Source organism: Panthera pardus, unplaced genomic scaffold (assembly GCF_024362965.1).
Source record: "Panthera pardus isolate Hobbes unplaced genomic scaffold, ASM2436296v1 HiC_scaffold_11, whole genome shotgun sequence".
Taxonomy (NCBI): Eukaryota; Metazoa; Chordata; class Mammalia; order Carnivora; family Felidae; genus Panthera; species Panthera pardus.
The window spans coordinates 85037483-85051131 of NW_026526666.1; the positions used below are offsets into that span (position 1 = coordinate 85037483).

The window sequence follows — 13649 nt, forward strand, 5'->3', positions numbered from 1 at the left end:
CAATAAACAGAGCAGACACCTTGTGCAGTTCATGCTCATGGAAGCCAGGGAAGAGAAGCTCCTCTCCATCAGCCCAGCTCTGCTTCTGGCTTAACGATGGCTGGACCAAGGAATGGGGCAGCCAGACACAACAGAGGCCCCAAGAAAGCAGAGTTCCTCAAGTGTGGCATGTCAGCCCATGGGTCTCTGGAAACAGGACACATCCCTCCCACAAACACCTACGGACATGCTGCCTGAGGGTCAGACCCTAGGTTGGGGCTCCAGCTCTGAACAAAGGCTACTCCCCCTGCCCCACACCTGCTCATCTGAAGAGGGAGAGATGAGCAGTCAAGTGTTTGGAAAAATATGTGCGGACGGGGGACACAGGACACTGGTGGGAACACAGAGGAGGGGGGTCTGTTGGCCTGGGGGCAGCAGAGAAGGCTCCCTGGAGGAGAGATTTACTAAGCTGAGAGGCAAAGTGTTAATCTAGAGAGAAAAGAGGTCTGAGGCTCCCACACATCTTCCCTCTTGTCTTGTAGTTGGAGGATTTTTATTATAGATCCCAACTACTCCATAGAGAGAAGCTCATTAACAAAGTGTCAACTAGATATTTAGGAAACAGAGATGTCTCCTTAGGACCAGGGATTGAACTAGGAAATAGGATAGAAGATGATCGGGGCACAGTTCCCACCCTCCAGGAGCCACCAGTGTAAAATGGAAAGCAAACACCACATTACAACTAGAAAACACTGTGTCATGACCATGTGTGTCTCCCCTCATTCTATGCGACAGGCACGGACAAAGGCACTTGATTTACATCATTGCATTTCACCCTCACAACAAATGACTGTGGTGAGCACTATCGCTGCATTTGGCAGACTAGTGGACTGAGGCTCAGAAAGGCAGAGAAATTTGCCCAAGGTCACACCGCCTTTAGGTTGTAGTACCAGGACTTAAGCCAGGGTCTGTCTGATTCTACGATGATTAGTTTTATGTGTCAACTTGGCTGGACTATAGTACCCAATTATTTAATCGAAACGAATTTAGGTGCTGCTGTGAAGGTATTTTGTAGATGTGGTTAATATCTGCAATCAGCTGACTATAAGGAAATTATCCTTGGTAACGAGGTCAACCTTAAGAGCAAAACTGAGCTTTCCCAGGGGAAGAAGAAATTCTGCCTGTTGATTGCAGCATCAGCTGTTGCCAGAGAGTTTCCAGCCGGCCATCCTATCCTACAAATTTTAGACTTGCCTTGCCAGACCCCACACTGCATAAGCCAATTGCTTGAGATAGATGCTACTGGTTCTTTTTTCTGGCAGGACCATGTCTGATGCAGACCTGAAAGCCCAAACTCTAGGCTAAGGTTGATGCTGGGAGCCACACACTCTCCTCACGAGAAAAGGGAAATGACACCAGCCACCATGCAAGCGTAGTAGAGGTTGAGATTTCACAAGGTCCCCTGTATGCAGCCTTATATCATTACCAAAGCACATGCTCATTTTTGCCATAGTTGTATGTGATGGATCCTTGAATTATTCTGAGTCCTTCCATTGCTAAGTACATGTCCCACAATTCCATGTAAAAATATTGCACACCAGTTTGTCATTCTTAGTGACCACTCTGTGGGTGATACAGGGATGCTTCAGTTTGCCTAACCTGTTCCCGGCCCCAAGGGATGTGCTTTGAGGACAAGGGGCAAGGCAGGCCCTGTGCAGAGGACTTCACATCCATTCTCTCCTTTGACCCACACATATATTCCCACTTTGTTCACGGAAAGAAACTGACCCACAGAGGAAAGGTGCTTATCTAGGAGTTCAGAGTGGACAGAACCAGGATCCAAAGTCAGATATTCCAAAAAGCCCAGGTTTTCCACCTCTAGGCCTCAGACCATGCTGTACATTACTTAGGACATATCCCTCTACCTGACACACGGAATTTCACCTGTATTTTATTTATCAACAATTTAACATTTTAATGACTCTACAACTCAGTCTACCCTGCTCCGTGGCCTCTCCTAAACGCCAGCAATATACAAAAGTCATTTTCCACAGTTGGAATCAGAGGGTGTCATGAATTTGACCTTCTTCTCAGCCATTGCTTCACGGTCTCTTTGCACACGCAGGCTCTGGGAGTTATGGGGGCTTCAGTTCAAAGGCTGACTGCCATTTATTAACTGTGGCCCTGGGCAAGTGAATTATCATCTCTGAGCCTCAGTGCCCTCATCTGTCAAATGGAGAGAAACATGGTACCAACCTCATAGAGTCGGGAGGATTAAATGAGATAATATACACGAGGCACTCAGCACAGAGGTGGCCACCTTGTCAGCATTCAAGAAAGGTCAGCAGTGCTATTTCTGGTGTGAAGCCCTGTGGAGTCAATATGCCATGCTTTGCCATTGAACCCTCTCTTATCTGGGATGACAGGACTGAGCAGGTGAGGAGAGTGTCTTAGGACTACTTGCCCCTCCCGGCAGCATAGCCCTGTGGCCATGTGCTGGCCTCCACTTCCTGCCCTGCCTCTCCCAAGGAGGAATGGAAAATCACTAGATGTGGGGCTTTCCCAGCACTCCAGGAGGATGAGTTTTTGTAACCAAGGGAAACAGATCATCTCCATCTATACTGCAGGGGCATCTGGGCCAGGCGAAGCAGGTTTTCTCCCTCAGCTTAATCCCTGTCCCAGGTTCCCAAGAGCTGGGAAACCAGCCAGAAGACATCATTATTACCAACAACTTCCTGTTCCGGGCCAGGCCCTGAGCTAGGGCCATACATCATCTCCCTTAACCTTCACTGTTCCCTCTGCCTAAAACACTTCCACCCAGGGACAGGCCTCTGCTTAGTTGTCTCCTCCTCCCCAACCTCACTAGACACAACTGCAGCCCCGCCATTCTCCCTCCCCAGTACTGTCTTAGTTGGCTTCATTGCCTATAGCCTTGGCCTTACACCAACTTATGTATTGTCTATCTTTTCCCCCACTAGAACGTCAGCTTCATGAAGGCAGGGACTGTGTCTTGATCACTGTTACATGCCCAGTCCCTAGAACCATGCCCAGTAGGAGGAGGGGCTGCTGAATGTATGCCTGCCACAACCCCACGATGCATGTGATGGTCTATCATCCCCATTTTACAGATGAGAAAACAGGCTCAGTGAGGTGAGCCCAAGGGTGGATGGCCAGCAAGAAGCAGACCTAGGTTTGAACCTCAGTCTGTCTGCCCCTGACGGATGTGGCCACCTTGCCAGGTGCTAGCTCTGCCCCAAGAATCTTGGACTTCTCTGGGCCTGTGAGATGTTGTCAGTGGCCCCCAGGCCAGGCTGCCCTGAGCAGGAACCCACTGCCCTTGCTCCTGGGTACAGCTATTTCTAGATACCCTTTGGCTCACCCTTAGCCCAGTTAATCCCAGGTGTGGAAAGAGATGCAATAAGGGATAAGGGGTTAGGAAAGGCAAGTTCCAGTCCTGCCTTGACCACTAACTCAAGAGACACTGAACCTCTCAAGCCTCTGTTCCTTCATTTTTGTTTTTATTTTTTTAAGTATTTTTCAAATGTTTATTTTGGGGGAGAGAGAGAGAGAAGAGAAGAGAACAGAATATGAAACGGGGAGGGACAGAGAAAGGGGGAAAGAGAATCCCAAGCAGTCTTTGCACTATCAGCGCAGAGCCCAATGTGGGGCTTGATCTCACCAACCATGAGATCATGACCTGAGCCAAAATCAAGAGTCAGTTGCTTAACTGACTGAGCCACCTCGGCACCCTGGTTCCCTCATTTTTAAATCAGAGGGGCTGAACTTGACATACAGGTGGCAGAAGATAGGGTAATGGTTAAGAGTATGGGCTCTGAGATCAGAATGACCCAATTTCAATCTGACTCTGGGCCTTTGAGCAGGTTATAGAATTTCTCTGTGCCTCAAGTTTCCTCATTTATAAATGTGGGCAACAAACTCACCTCATATGAGTCTGGGAGATTAAATTGGGATACTGTATATACATCTCTAAGCAGACTGCCTGGCACAAAATAAGTAAAGAGAATCATCATCCATGATTCAAAGCTCTAAGCCTTGGTGAAAAGGTTACCTCTGCAGGGGAGAAGGGGGTGCCGTCTCCACCTCTCCCTGTGTTGTATTTATTAGATGGGGCTTTCTGACCTCACAGGACTTTGAAGTTTGAGTTCTTTCAATTTATCAAGACTCAGAAAGCTACAGAAGACAAGACTCTTTCTGTACACACCCGCCCTGGCCAGAGACAAAGCTGTTGATTTCTGCAGCTGCACTGGGAGCTATAAATCAATAGAGCCCAACCCAGACACCCCATCCCACCCCATATCCCCCAGCTGGTAACAGGGCTGCTGCAGCCTGCATGATGGTAAATTGCTAATTTAAGCCAGGCTTTCTGCTCAAGCCCACGATTATCCCTCTTCCTGTGCATGTTATGATGTTCTGGGTAGCCAATTGGATTTAAAGGTCCCAGGACTCGGAGGTTAATGAAATCATGCCTTGCCCTTGCACAGCTTCCAGGCATCATCTGCCAGGAAGGGGAGAAGGGAAATCTGAGATCACAGCATCTCTGAATCTCAGATTTGGGAAGAGGAGCCTAAAATTATGTCTATCTTTTCTCCACCCAAATCCCCAGTGCCATGCCTCCACCCAGTGGTTTTCCAGTGTCCTCTTGCATACCTTCAGAGATGGGAAGCTCCCTACATTACACAGAAGCCCGTACCTTCTTGGAGAGCTTTGACCGTTAGAAAATTCCTTGTAAAAATAATAAGAGGTGTGCACAAATGTAAGTGTTCAAGAATGTTCACAGATGCATTGTTTAGATTGACATAATATTGGGAATAACAGAAGTCCCCCCCAAATAGAACACATTTATACAATGCAGCCATCAAAAAATTATGTTTTCAAATAGTGTTGATAACTTGACAACATGCTTATGATATAATGTCAAGTGAAAAGACAGCTTACAAACTACTGTATATAACATGATCACTATTCCAATACTGTGATCCTGATGTTATTAAAACACACAGACACAGAATCAGAGAGAGAGAGAGAGAGAGGGAGAGAGAGGGAGAGAGAGAGAGGAAGAGAGAGGGAGAGATGGGAAGGAAATACACCAAAATAACAAAGCTTTTCTCCTTTAGTGAGATTAGGGGTAATGACTGTCTCTACTTAAACTTCTCCATATTTTCTGCAATAACTACTGTGTTACCTCTACAGCAAAAGAAAATTTTTAATATTGAGCTAATAAAACTTCCCTGTAAGATCTACCCAATAATTCTAGTTCCTCTGGGGCTCAATAAATGTTGGTCGAATGAAGGAGAAGCAAGCCTTTGAAATAGACACGATAGAAAATGTTCACTGAAAACTTGCCAAATGCCTGGTTCTGTACTGAAGTCCTTCACATCATGCCTCATAAACTTCTCAAAACCACCCTATGAAGGTCTAATGCTACTCCCATTTCACAGATGAGAAAACTGAGGCTCAGAGAGGTTGTGCATGTATTGCCTACGCTCACTCGCTTAGGAAACGGCACAGCTGGGCCATAATCCCAGGTCAGTCTTGCTCTGATGTCAGGGCTGTCGACTGCTGTCAGCCCACACAGAGGACTCGGAGATTTGCAGACAGCAATCTGCCAGTTCCTCCCTTGCTCTAACTAGATGTTGCCAGCTCTCGCTCCATGTGTCTCATGGACAGTGGTGGCAGAGTGGACATGGAGTGCGTTTGGAGTCAGAAAGGCCTGGGTTTGCACCTTTCGGGCTGTGAGAGCCTCCTGGTCCTCATGTGTAAATAAGAATCTACAGCCCCCATTGCAGGGCTGCAGAAACCTCTGGCACATAGCAGGGCTCAGGAGAGGCTTCTTGGTGTCCTTGGTGACTCTGGGCCCACCCCAGTGGATCTGTGAGTTACATGCTCCCCAGGGAACGAACCCGAGAGCTGGAAAAGTGTCAGGCTGGGGGCAAGGCCAGGAGAAGCAGTGGAACACGGGCCAGGGCAGCCGCTTGCTTTCCCCGAGGTCTCACCAGGGCTCACCTGGCCCAGCCTCCGGCCTTCTTGACAGTCTGACAGCATTCCATTTTACAAAGGGGACAACTGAGGCCAGGGTTTGATGACCCATTCAAGGTCCCACAGCTCTCTCCTGTCACCCTGAGCCAGCCTCTCGGGTTTCCCTGCACTGAGGCCCTCCACCTTCATCCTGCCCCGTGCCCATCCACACCCAGTTCATCATCCTCTTGAACACCATTCCGCACAGATCACTCTGAAGTCCTCTTCACCATGACCTGTGACTCAAAGCTCCCACATTTCCCACTATGGTCCCCTTCCCGTGGAACCTGAGAACCCATCCAGCCTCAGCTCCCACTGTCCAGACCTGCAGCCTCTGGCCCCTAACACAATCATGCCGGCCTGTCTCCAGGCCTCTCCTCAGACGCATCTCATCCTCCCCACCAGAGCAACTCCCTCCAATTACCTGGGGCTGGGCCATGTTGCTCTTTGAACATTCCTCTAACATTGGGAATTGTGGAAGGCAGAGACCAGACTGGGTGGATGCATCATTGGCTCCAGGGCCTAGCCATGCTGAGGACATCTACTTACAGGGCATATGTTGCTTTTGTCCCCGAAGCCTCTCTGCTTTCACAGCCCCCTGAGCCCCTGATACTCAGCTCAACCACTGTGACATTCCCTGTCCTCAGCAGCTCTCCGTCATCCTGCAAACCTCTCTTTGCTCTTGCTGTTCCCTCTGCCTGGAATGCTCCACCCCCACCTCTCCAAGTAGCCAACTGCCATTGTTGCTTCACGACTCAGCACCACTCAGCACCCGCAGTACCTCCTCTGGCCAGGTCAGGGGCTTGCCCTGGACTCCCCACAGCTCCCAGAAGATTTGATTGTCCCTGGAGCTGTAACTAAGGGGTGGGGGGTGGGGGATGCTGGAGAACATGGCTGTGTTAGAAGCCAGAGGCCAGGCTGAAGCTTAAGCTGAGGGTCTGGGCCATGGGACCTAAGGCTGGATAGGCCCGGAAGGGGTCAGCATCAGCTGATGCTTGCTGTATGAGTAAATGGGCAGACGACTCAGGAAGCAGGAAAGAGCCCAATATGGAAAATGTAAATAATCAGGTCCCACAGTCATGCTCTGCCCGCCTGGAGCAGCTGCAGGGGTGCTGGTTAATCATAGCACCTGACACGCACTGAGGGCCTACTATGTGCCAGGTGCTGTGCTGTGGCCTTTACATGCATGAGCTCATCTAATCATCCCCAAACCTCTCCTGATCACCCCAGTTTCACAAATGCAGAAATGAGGCTCAGAGAGGGTAAGCTGTTTGCCCAAAGCCACACCACTAGGACATGGTCGGGCTGGGATGGAGACCTGGCAATACCTGATCCCCAGATGTGACCTCTACCACTGCACCATGTCACCTCAGTGGGATCTCTCCTGGCCTAGGGACCCTGGGTCCACAGACCCCAACCCAGGCAAGAGAGGGGAGGGAGACAAGAAGTTAAGGGCCTCCAAAAACAAGATGGTGACTCAGAGCTCCCAATCCTGCAAAGTTGACACTTTAGCACCTATCCCAGCAACCCCTGGCACCTTAGTAGTAGAAAGAGGGGACAGCCAGAACCCATTCACCTGTCACAACCCTGCCCCAGTCCATGCTGTCTGGCCCACCCTCCTTTCCCTGCTCTGCACTGCAGTTAGGATGGGAGGGAAAACATGATGCTTCACCAATATCAGCTTGTCATCTTTAGGAAAAAGGTGTTTATGAGTCAGATACTATGATCCACATTTTGCAAATGAAGAAACTGAGGTGCAGTGTGGCAATCCAATTCATTAAAGATCTTAGTAGGTGGCAGAGCCCGCACTTGATACAGGAGTCGTCAGAAGAGACAGGGGCCGAGGGCGAGACCAAGTGGCAGAAAAGCACATGGCCTAAAACAGTCACGAAGAGGCAGGCTGGGCTAGTTACACGCAGCAGGCAGGGTGGGAGAGGTAGGGATGGTCAAAGACACACAGCAGGGTCCAAACCCCCTGAAACCAGGATCTGGGAGAGGTGCAGGCAGGGAATCAGGGCAGGCTGTGGAACAGACAGGAGGCCATGTGGAAAAGCATCAACTCCAATCTCCTGCCTGGATTCTGGGGCCGATGAACCAGGAAGTCCTGGGTCATGCAGAGGGAGGATAGACAGGGTCACCTGTCAGAGATGGGGACCTGCTAAGCCCTTCACACTCTGCCCTGCCCAGTGAGCCACCAGGGGGAACTCCTGGATTCCAGCCCTGCTCAGGACACTGACCACCCAGAAAGAGGGGCTGTTGGGAGACTGCTCTGAGGACCCACAGGGCCACCATACTGGCTGAACTCACACTGCAGGACTAAGGGGTGGTGCTCTGCCTGGGGACTAGATGTCCCCCCAAATCCTGCTCGTATTCACAGAAGCCTCGGAAGCCACAGGCCATTTGTTAAGAGCACAATTCCTAGACACCCCTCTCATGCCTCTGGAAGAATGAGTGGGTTTCTCAAACGGATGCATGATGTAGGGAGAGGGCCAGAGTGTGGGGGAGGCAGGACTGGAGGGTGCTTCGTGATGTGGGATTCCAAGAGTCTTTTTTCTCAGCCCCTCATCCATGTCAAGCTTCTCATCAGGGGCTCCTCTCTTTGTTTCTTTCTTTTTTTTTTTTTTTTAATGTTTTATTTTTTGAGAGAGAGAGAGAGAGAGAGCGAGTGGAGTGCACGACTGGGGGAGGGGCAGAGAGAAAGGGGGACAGAGGATCCGAAGCAGGCTCTGTGCTGACAGGCTGACAGAAGAGAGCCCATCTCGGGTCTCCAACTCACAAAGTGTGAGACCATGACCTGAGCCAAAGTTGGACGCTCAGCCGACTGAGCCACCCAGGAAACCCCCTCTGTTTCTTATTACCCCCTCCTCATCCTTCAGCTCCTCAGAGACACACATCAGGGGCTCCCAAAGCCCCCCCCCCCGCACCCCCCCGCACTGTCTCATCGCCTGCTACAATTACAAGTCTGTTAGATGACTAGCGGATGATTGTCATTTCTCTCACCATGAGGGCAGGGATGGTGTACTTTCCTCACCATTGTATCTCAGCATCTAGCACAGTGTACCATAGAATTTTCTTGAATGAGTTAATTCTTTTCATTCCTTTGCATACAGACGATTCCTTTCTCAAAAGCAGTAAATGGCTCAGCTACAACATGTTAATCCTCACCACAGCCCCGGACACATTGTTCTTATTCCCACTTTACAAGGGAAGAAATGAGCTCCAGAAAGGTAAAGTCAGTAGCCCAAATACACAGCAGGTAAATGGCTTTGAACTCAGGATTCCAACTTAGATATGTCTGGCTTCAGAACCCCACCTCTGCCACTGTACCAACCCGCTCTCCCACCCTAAGCGTTTCCCTTTGGAAACCTACCCCTGCCCTCAACTGCTGGAGCTCAGGACTGGCACGCAGAATCCATTCCTTCAACCATTCATTCATTCAACCAATCAGCCAACTCACTTTTTGGTTGTGCCAAGCCCTGCATGGGGTGCCAGGAAACCAGACAGATCAGGGGCCTCTCTTCAGCCTGGGCTCCCTTCTCTCCACTGCTCTCAGGACTTTGCCAGCAGAAGCAGAGCCCCAGGCAGCTGCCCTACCGTTAGTCTCTCCATCAGTGGGGGAAGAATTAAGTGCCAGCCCCATCATCACCCCTCCCTCCCAGGACAGCACCCTAAACTACACAGGCCAAAGAATGTGTAGGATCACCATCTTTTTGTCTCCATTGTTCTCTGATGATTCTAGGACAAGAGGAGGAACAGAATTCTGCCCCCTTCTTCCGTGAAATTCTTTGACTGCCCTCTACCCCAGACATCTCTGGAAAAAGTTCTAGACTTGGAGTCACAAGACCAGGGTTTTCGCTCCAGGTCTGGAGCTAGCTGTAGGACCTTAAGTCATCCTGTGTCTCTCTGAACCACAGATTCCACATCTGTAAAATGGAGGCATCATATTGAGGATCTGATGCTTATCCCACAGGCTTATAGGTGGGGATTAAATCATTCAGACCCAGAGATAGCTATCACATAGATGATTGGCCCAGGAAATGTCTTAGCAACATGGGGACCTATGGGGGCCAGCTATATGGCTTGCAAGAGGCATTCGATGATGGGATTTGGGGAAGGTTGGTTGGAGCAGCCCTAGCAAGCTGAGCCCAGAGCATACGCTGAGGGGACCCTCAGAAGTGAGAGGACTTCCCCTGGCTCACAGGTAGTGGGGGAGATGTGCTCATCGGCCCAACATCCAGAGCCCCTGGAGAAGAGGCCGGGAATGGCACTGAGCACATTGACAGGGCTCTTCCCAGACTCCAGCACCTAGAGTTCCCCAGAGAGCATACGTGCCAGGAACCTGGAACTCAGAATTTTAGCTGCCCTCAGGCCCACTTAGGACAAGTACCTCCTTCTTTAAAAGGCACTAGATTCCGAGGCATCTGGAAAATTCCTACTCTTCATCACACAGACAGCTTCCATTTATCGGATCCAGGCACCAGGCCAGCTGCATTTTATATGTTTGCTCACTGACACTTCACAAAAACTCTGTTGAAGAAGGTTCTATTATTACCCCATTCAAAAATGAAGAAACTGAGGCTCAGAGCGGTTAAGTAATTTCCCCAAGTCACAGAGCCATTTCGTGGCAGAGCTGGGATTAATACTCAGGTTGGCCCCACTCTAAAGCCTGTACTACCTCCAAAGACAAGGTGAGGAGAATGATGAACAAAAATGCACAGCAAAGATCAATCCTGCTGTGCTTGGGGGAATTTTCCCAGAGTAGCTGGTAATGAGTCATTGAAAGCACAGGAGATTCTTGTGCCCTCCACTCTTCCTGGGGGAGCAAAGACTCCCCCAGAGATAATTGATGCCAAAGCTCCTTCAACACCCACACACCCATCCGATGCTCCAACGCACGTGGCCCTCCCCTGCAGAGACCCCATACTCTGCAATTCAGACTCCAGAGATCGGGTCTCCATTCTTCAGACAGGGAAAATGAGACAGATGGGGCAGATGGTGTGGGACAAGGGGACTGGGGTGCCCTCTGTGATGGGCATCAGTGACTGGACTGAGACCACAGTTCACGTTCCCAACCTCTGAGTCCACAATCTGCCCTCTGCCCTGCTTGGTGGCACCACAGCCCAGAGAGGTTTAGGGCTGTGCCCTTGGTCAACCAGCAGGGATGACCCATTTCCACCTAACAGTAAATACAAGGGCATCTTTGTTGTTATAAGGATAGGAGGTTCCTTTCTATCCTTTTTTGCCCATGTCTGAACTAGCAGAACTGGGTCAGGAGGCTGCTGCTTCCAGGCAAGCCGATGATGTTTTAGATTCTCTGAGAAAGTCCCAGCACGCTACATAGACACCAAGAAGAGAACTTCTCTTCCGGAGGCAAAAGCTCAGCTCCACTCCCACCCAAATAAAACACCGTTGCCTCTAGCAGAAAGAAAAGCCTGTTAGAGAAGAGGAGAGAATGAAACAGGGCATTTGTGAGGAGCTGAAGCCTCGCTGAATCGCATCCAGACCTGGAGACCAGATGGCCACTGAGGAGGGAAGCAGATTACTGCCTGGCTGGCCCACAGCTGCTGCCCCCTGCACCCAGGAGCCACAGGCCCTCCATCAGCAAATGCACACACAGGGGGACAAACACAAAGATCCGAAGCCACTCCGGATGCTCTCCTCCCCCTTGGATTTCAAAGATTTGACAAGAAACAGCACAAACAGTCATGGGCTCATATAGAGAGAATCACCAACTGACAGTGTGGGACAAACACACACCAACACAGGAACCCCAAGAGACGGGCATCAATGGGATTTGGTAAGTGCCCCCACTGAATGGTGCAGATACACAAGCACTCCCCTGTCCCCCGACCAGCACAGACAGCTGTCTCCCCAGAAGCCCGCCCCCAGGACGTTTTTAGAGGTCCAAACATTCAATACATTTGTACCGTCACAAACACAGAATCACCCACTCATATACTGACAGACCACTAACTGTCGCCAAACTATCCCACATAGCCTAATGCAGAAGCAAGGGGGGCGGGGGCGCGAACAAATGATCAAATGTTATTTAGTCACACACACACACACACACACACACACACACACACACACACACACACTCACACACACACACTCACTCTCGGTGTCCGTCTCTCAATGGAAGCAGTCTCCTAACTGGCCCCCGGGCTCCCCCTGCAGGAAGTGCGGGGGGGGGGGCGCCGGGGAGCCCCGGGCCCGAGGTCAGGGGGCCGGTCCCCGGTCCCTACCGTCACCCCGCGGTGCCAGCCCGCAGTGGACTCACCGGACGATGCCAAACATGACAAGAACGTTGCCCAGCAGCCCCACGGCACACACGGCCGAGTAGAGCGCGGTGATGGCGATAGCCAGGGCGAGGGACGAGGCGCTCCGGGCGCCCGGCGGCCCCGACGCATTGGCGCCGGCGCTGGGGAAGGCGCTGGGGAAGGCGTCTGAAGAGTTGGCTAGGAGCGGGGGCTGCAGCTCGGCGTCCGCAGAGGGGGACGGCTCCATGGCGGCAGGTGCCGCGTCCCTCCCCGCCGTGCGCCCTGGGCGCAGAACCCCGGTGCGAGGGACGCGCCGAGGGCCAAGGCCGGGGTCCGACGCCGCGGGCTGCAGCGCCCGGGCCGCCGGGCTGGCCCCGCGCCTCCCCCCGTGCACCTGGCTTCCCGCCCGCCTGCCCCCGGCGCCCGCCCGCTCTCCTCGCCCGGAGCGCTCTGAGCGGGAGCCACTGCGGGCTCCTTGGACGCGCCCGCCGCGCGCACCACGTGGCCCGGAGGCGGCCGCCAGACTGCGCCCGCCACCGGGGGCGGGCGCTGCACCACCGGTTTAGAGCTGGGCCGGGGAAGCTTCCCACTGCTCTCTAGGGAGGCTCCGCGGGTTCGGGTGCACCCCTACCCTGGACGGGGTCACCTCACCCTTTGCCGCTTTGGAGTCAGAAGGACCTGGATGTGAATCCCACCTCCGTACACTAGCGAAAAGTGACCTTGAGCTAGTCACTTAAGCTCTCTCAACCTCATTTTCCTCGTCTGTAAAATGAGGATCATCGGACCACCTCTCTCAGAGGGTTGTTGTGGAGATTGAGAGGACTGGAGTAATGAGTGCCAGGCACAGAGTAAGTGTTTCATAAACATTATTAGCCATGATATTCTTGCACCCCATTCATTTGTTCAACAGTTATTTTGGGGGTTCCGAATATAAGAACCGGGTGCTATTGGGGATCTATCCATTAGAGCACAAAAATAGACGTGAAGCCTACCTCCTAGGGTTTACAGCTCATTGGCGAATCAATCCTAAGATTATACTACTGAAGACAAAGTGAAGCAAAGCAAGACATTCCTGTGGCAGGACCAGCAAAACCCACAGATAAGCACAGTTTCCCCGAGGAAATGACAACTCAAGTGAGATGTGAAGTTTGGGAAGAAACTAACTTAGGGAAGAAACAAGTAAAGGGAATTCCAGACAAAGGGACCACATGTACAAAGGCCCTGTGGTCAGAGGAACTAAAAGGGGGCCAGGAAGAAGAGAAGGCACAGAGCAAGTGTGTGGAGAATGGGATGATGCAGTAGGCAGGGTCTCAAAGACTACCTTAAGGATCACTCTGGCTGCTGTAGGAGCACAGGGAAGGGGGAGCACTT

General features: G+C 51.5%; 1 protein-coding gene across 1 annotated transcript in view; it reads right to left on the reverse strand.

The window, feature by feature from the left end:
• Positions 1-12739, reverse strand: part of OPRD1 (opioid receptor delta 1) — a 31848-nt gene extending 19109 nt beyond the window's left edge. The window contains exon 1 of the mRNA XM_019432506.2: positions 12299-12739. Within this exon, the coding sequence (XP_019288051.2) occupies positions 12299-12525 (227 nt within the window). The 5' untranslated portion in view covers positions 12526-12739. The remainder of the gene's footprint in view (positions 1-12298) is intronic.
• Between the last annotated feature and the right edge of the window lie 910 nt (positions 12740-13649).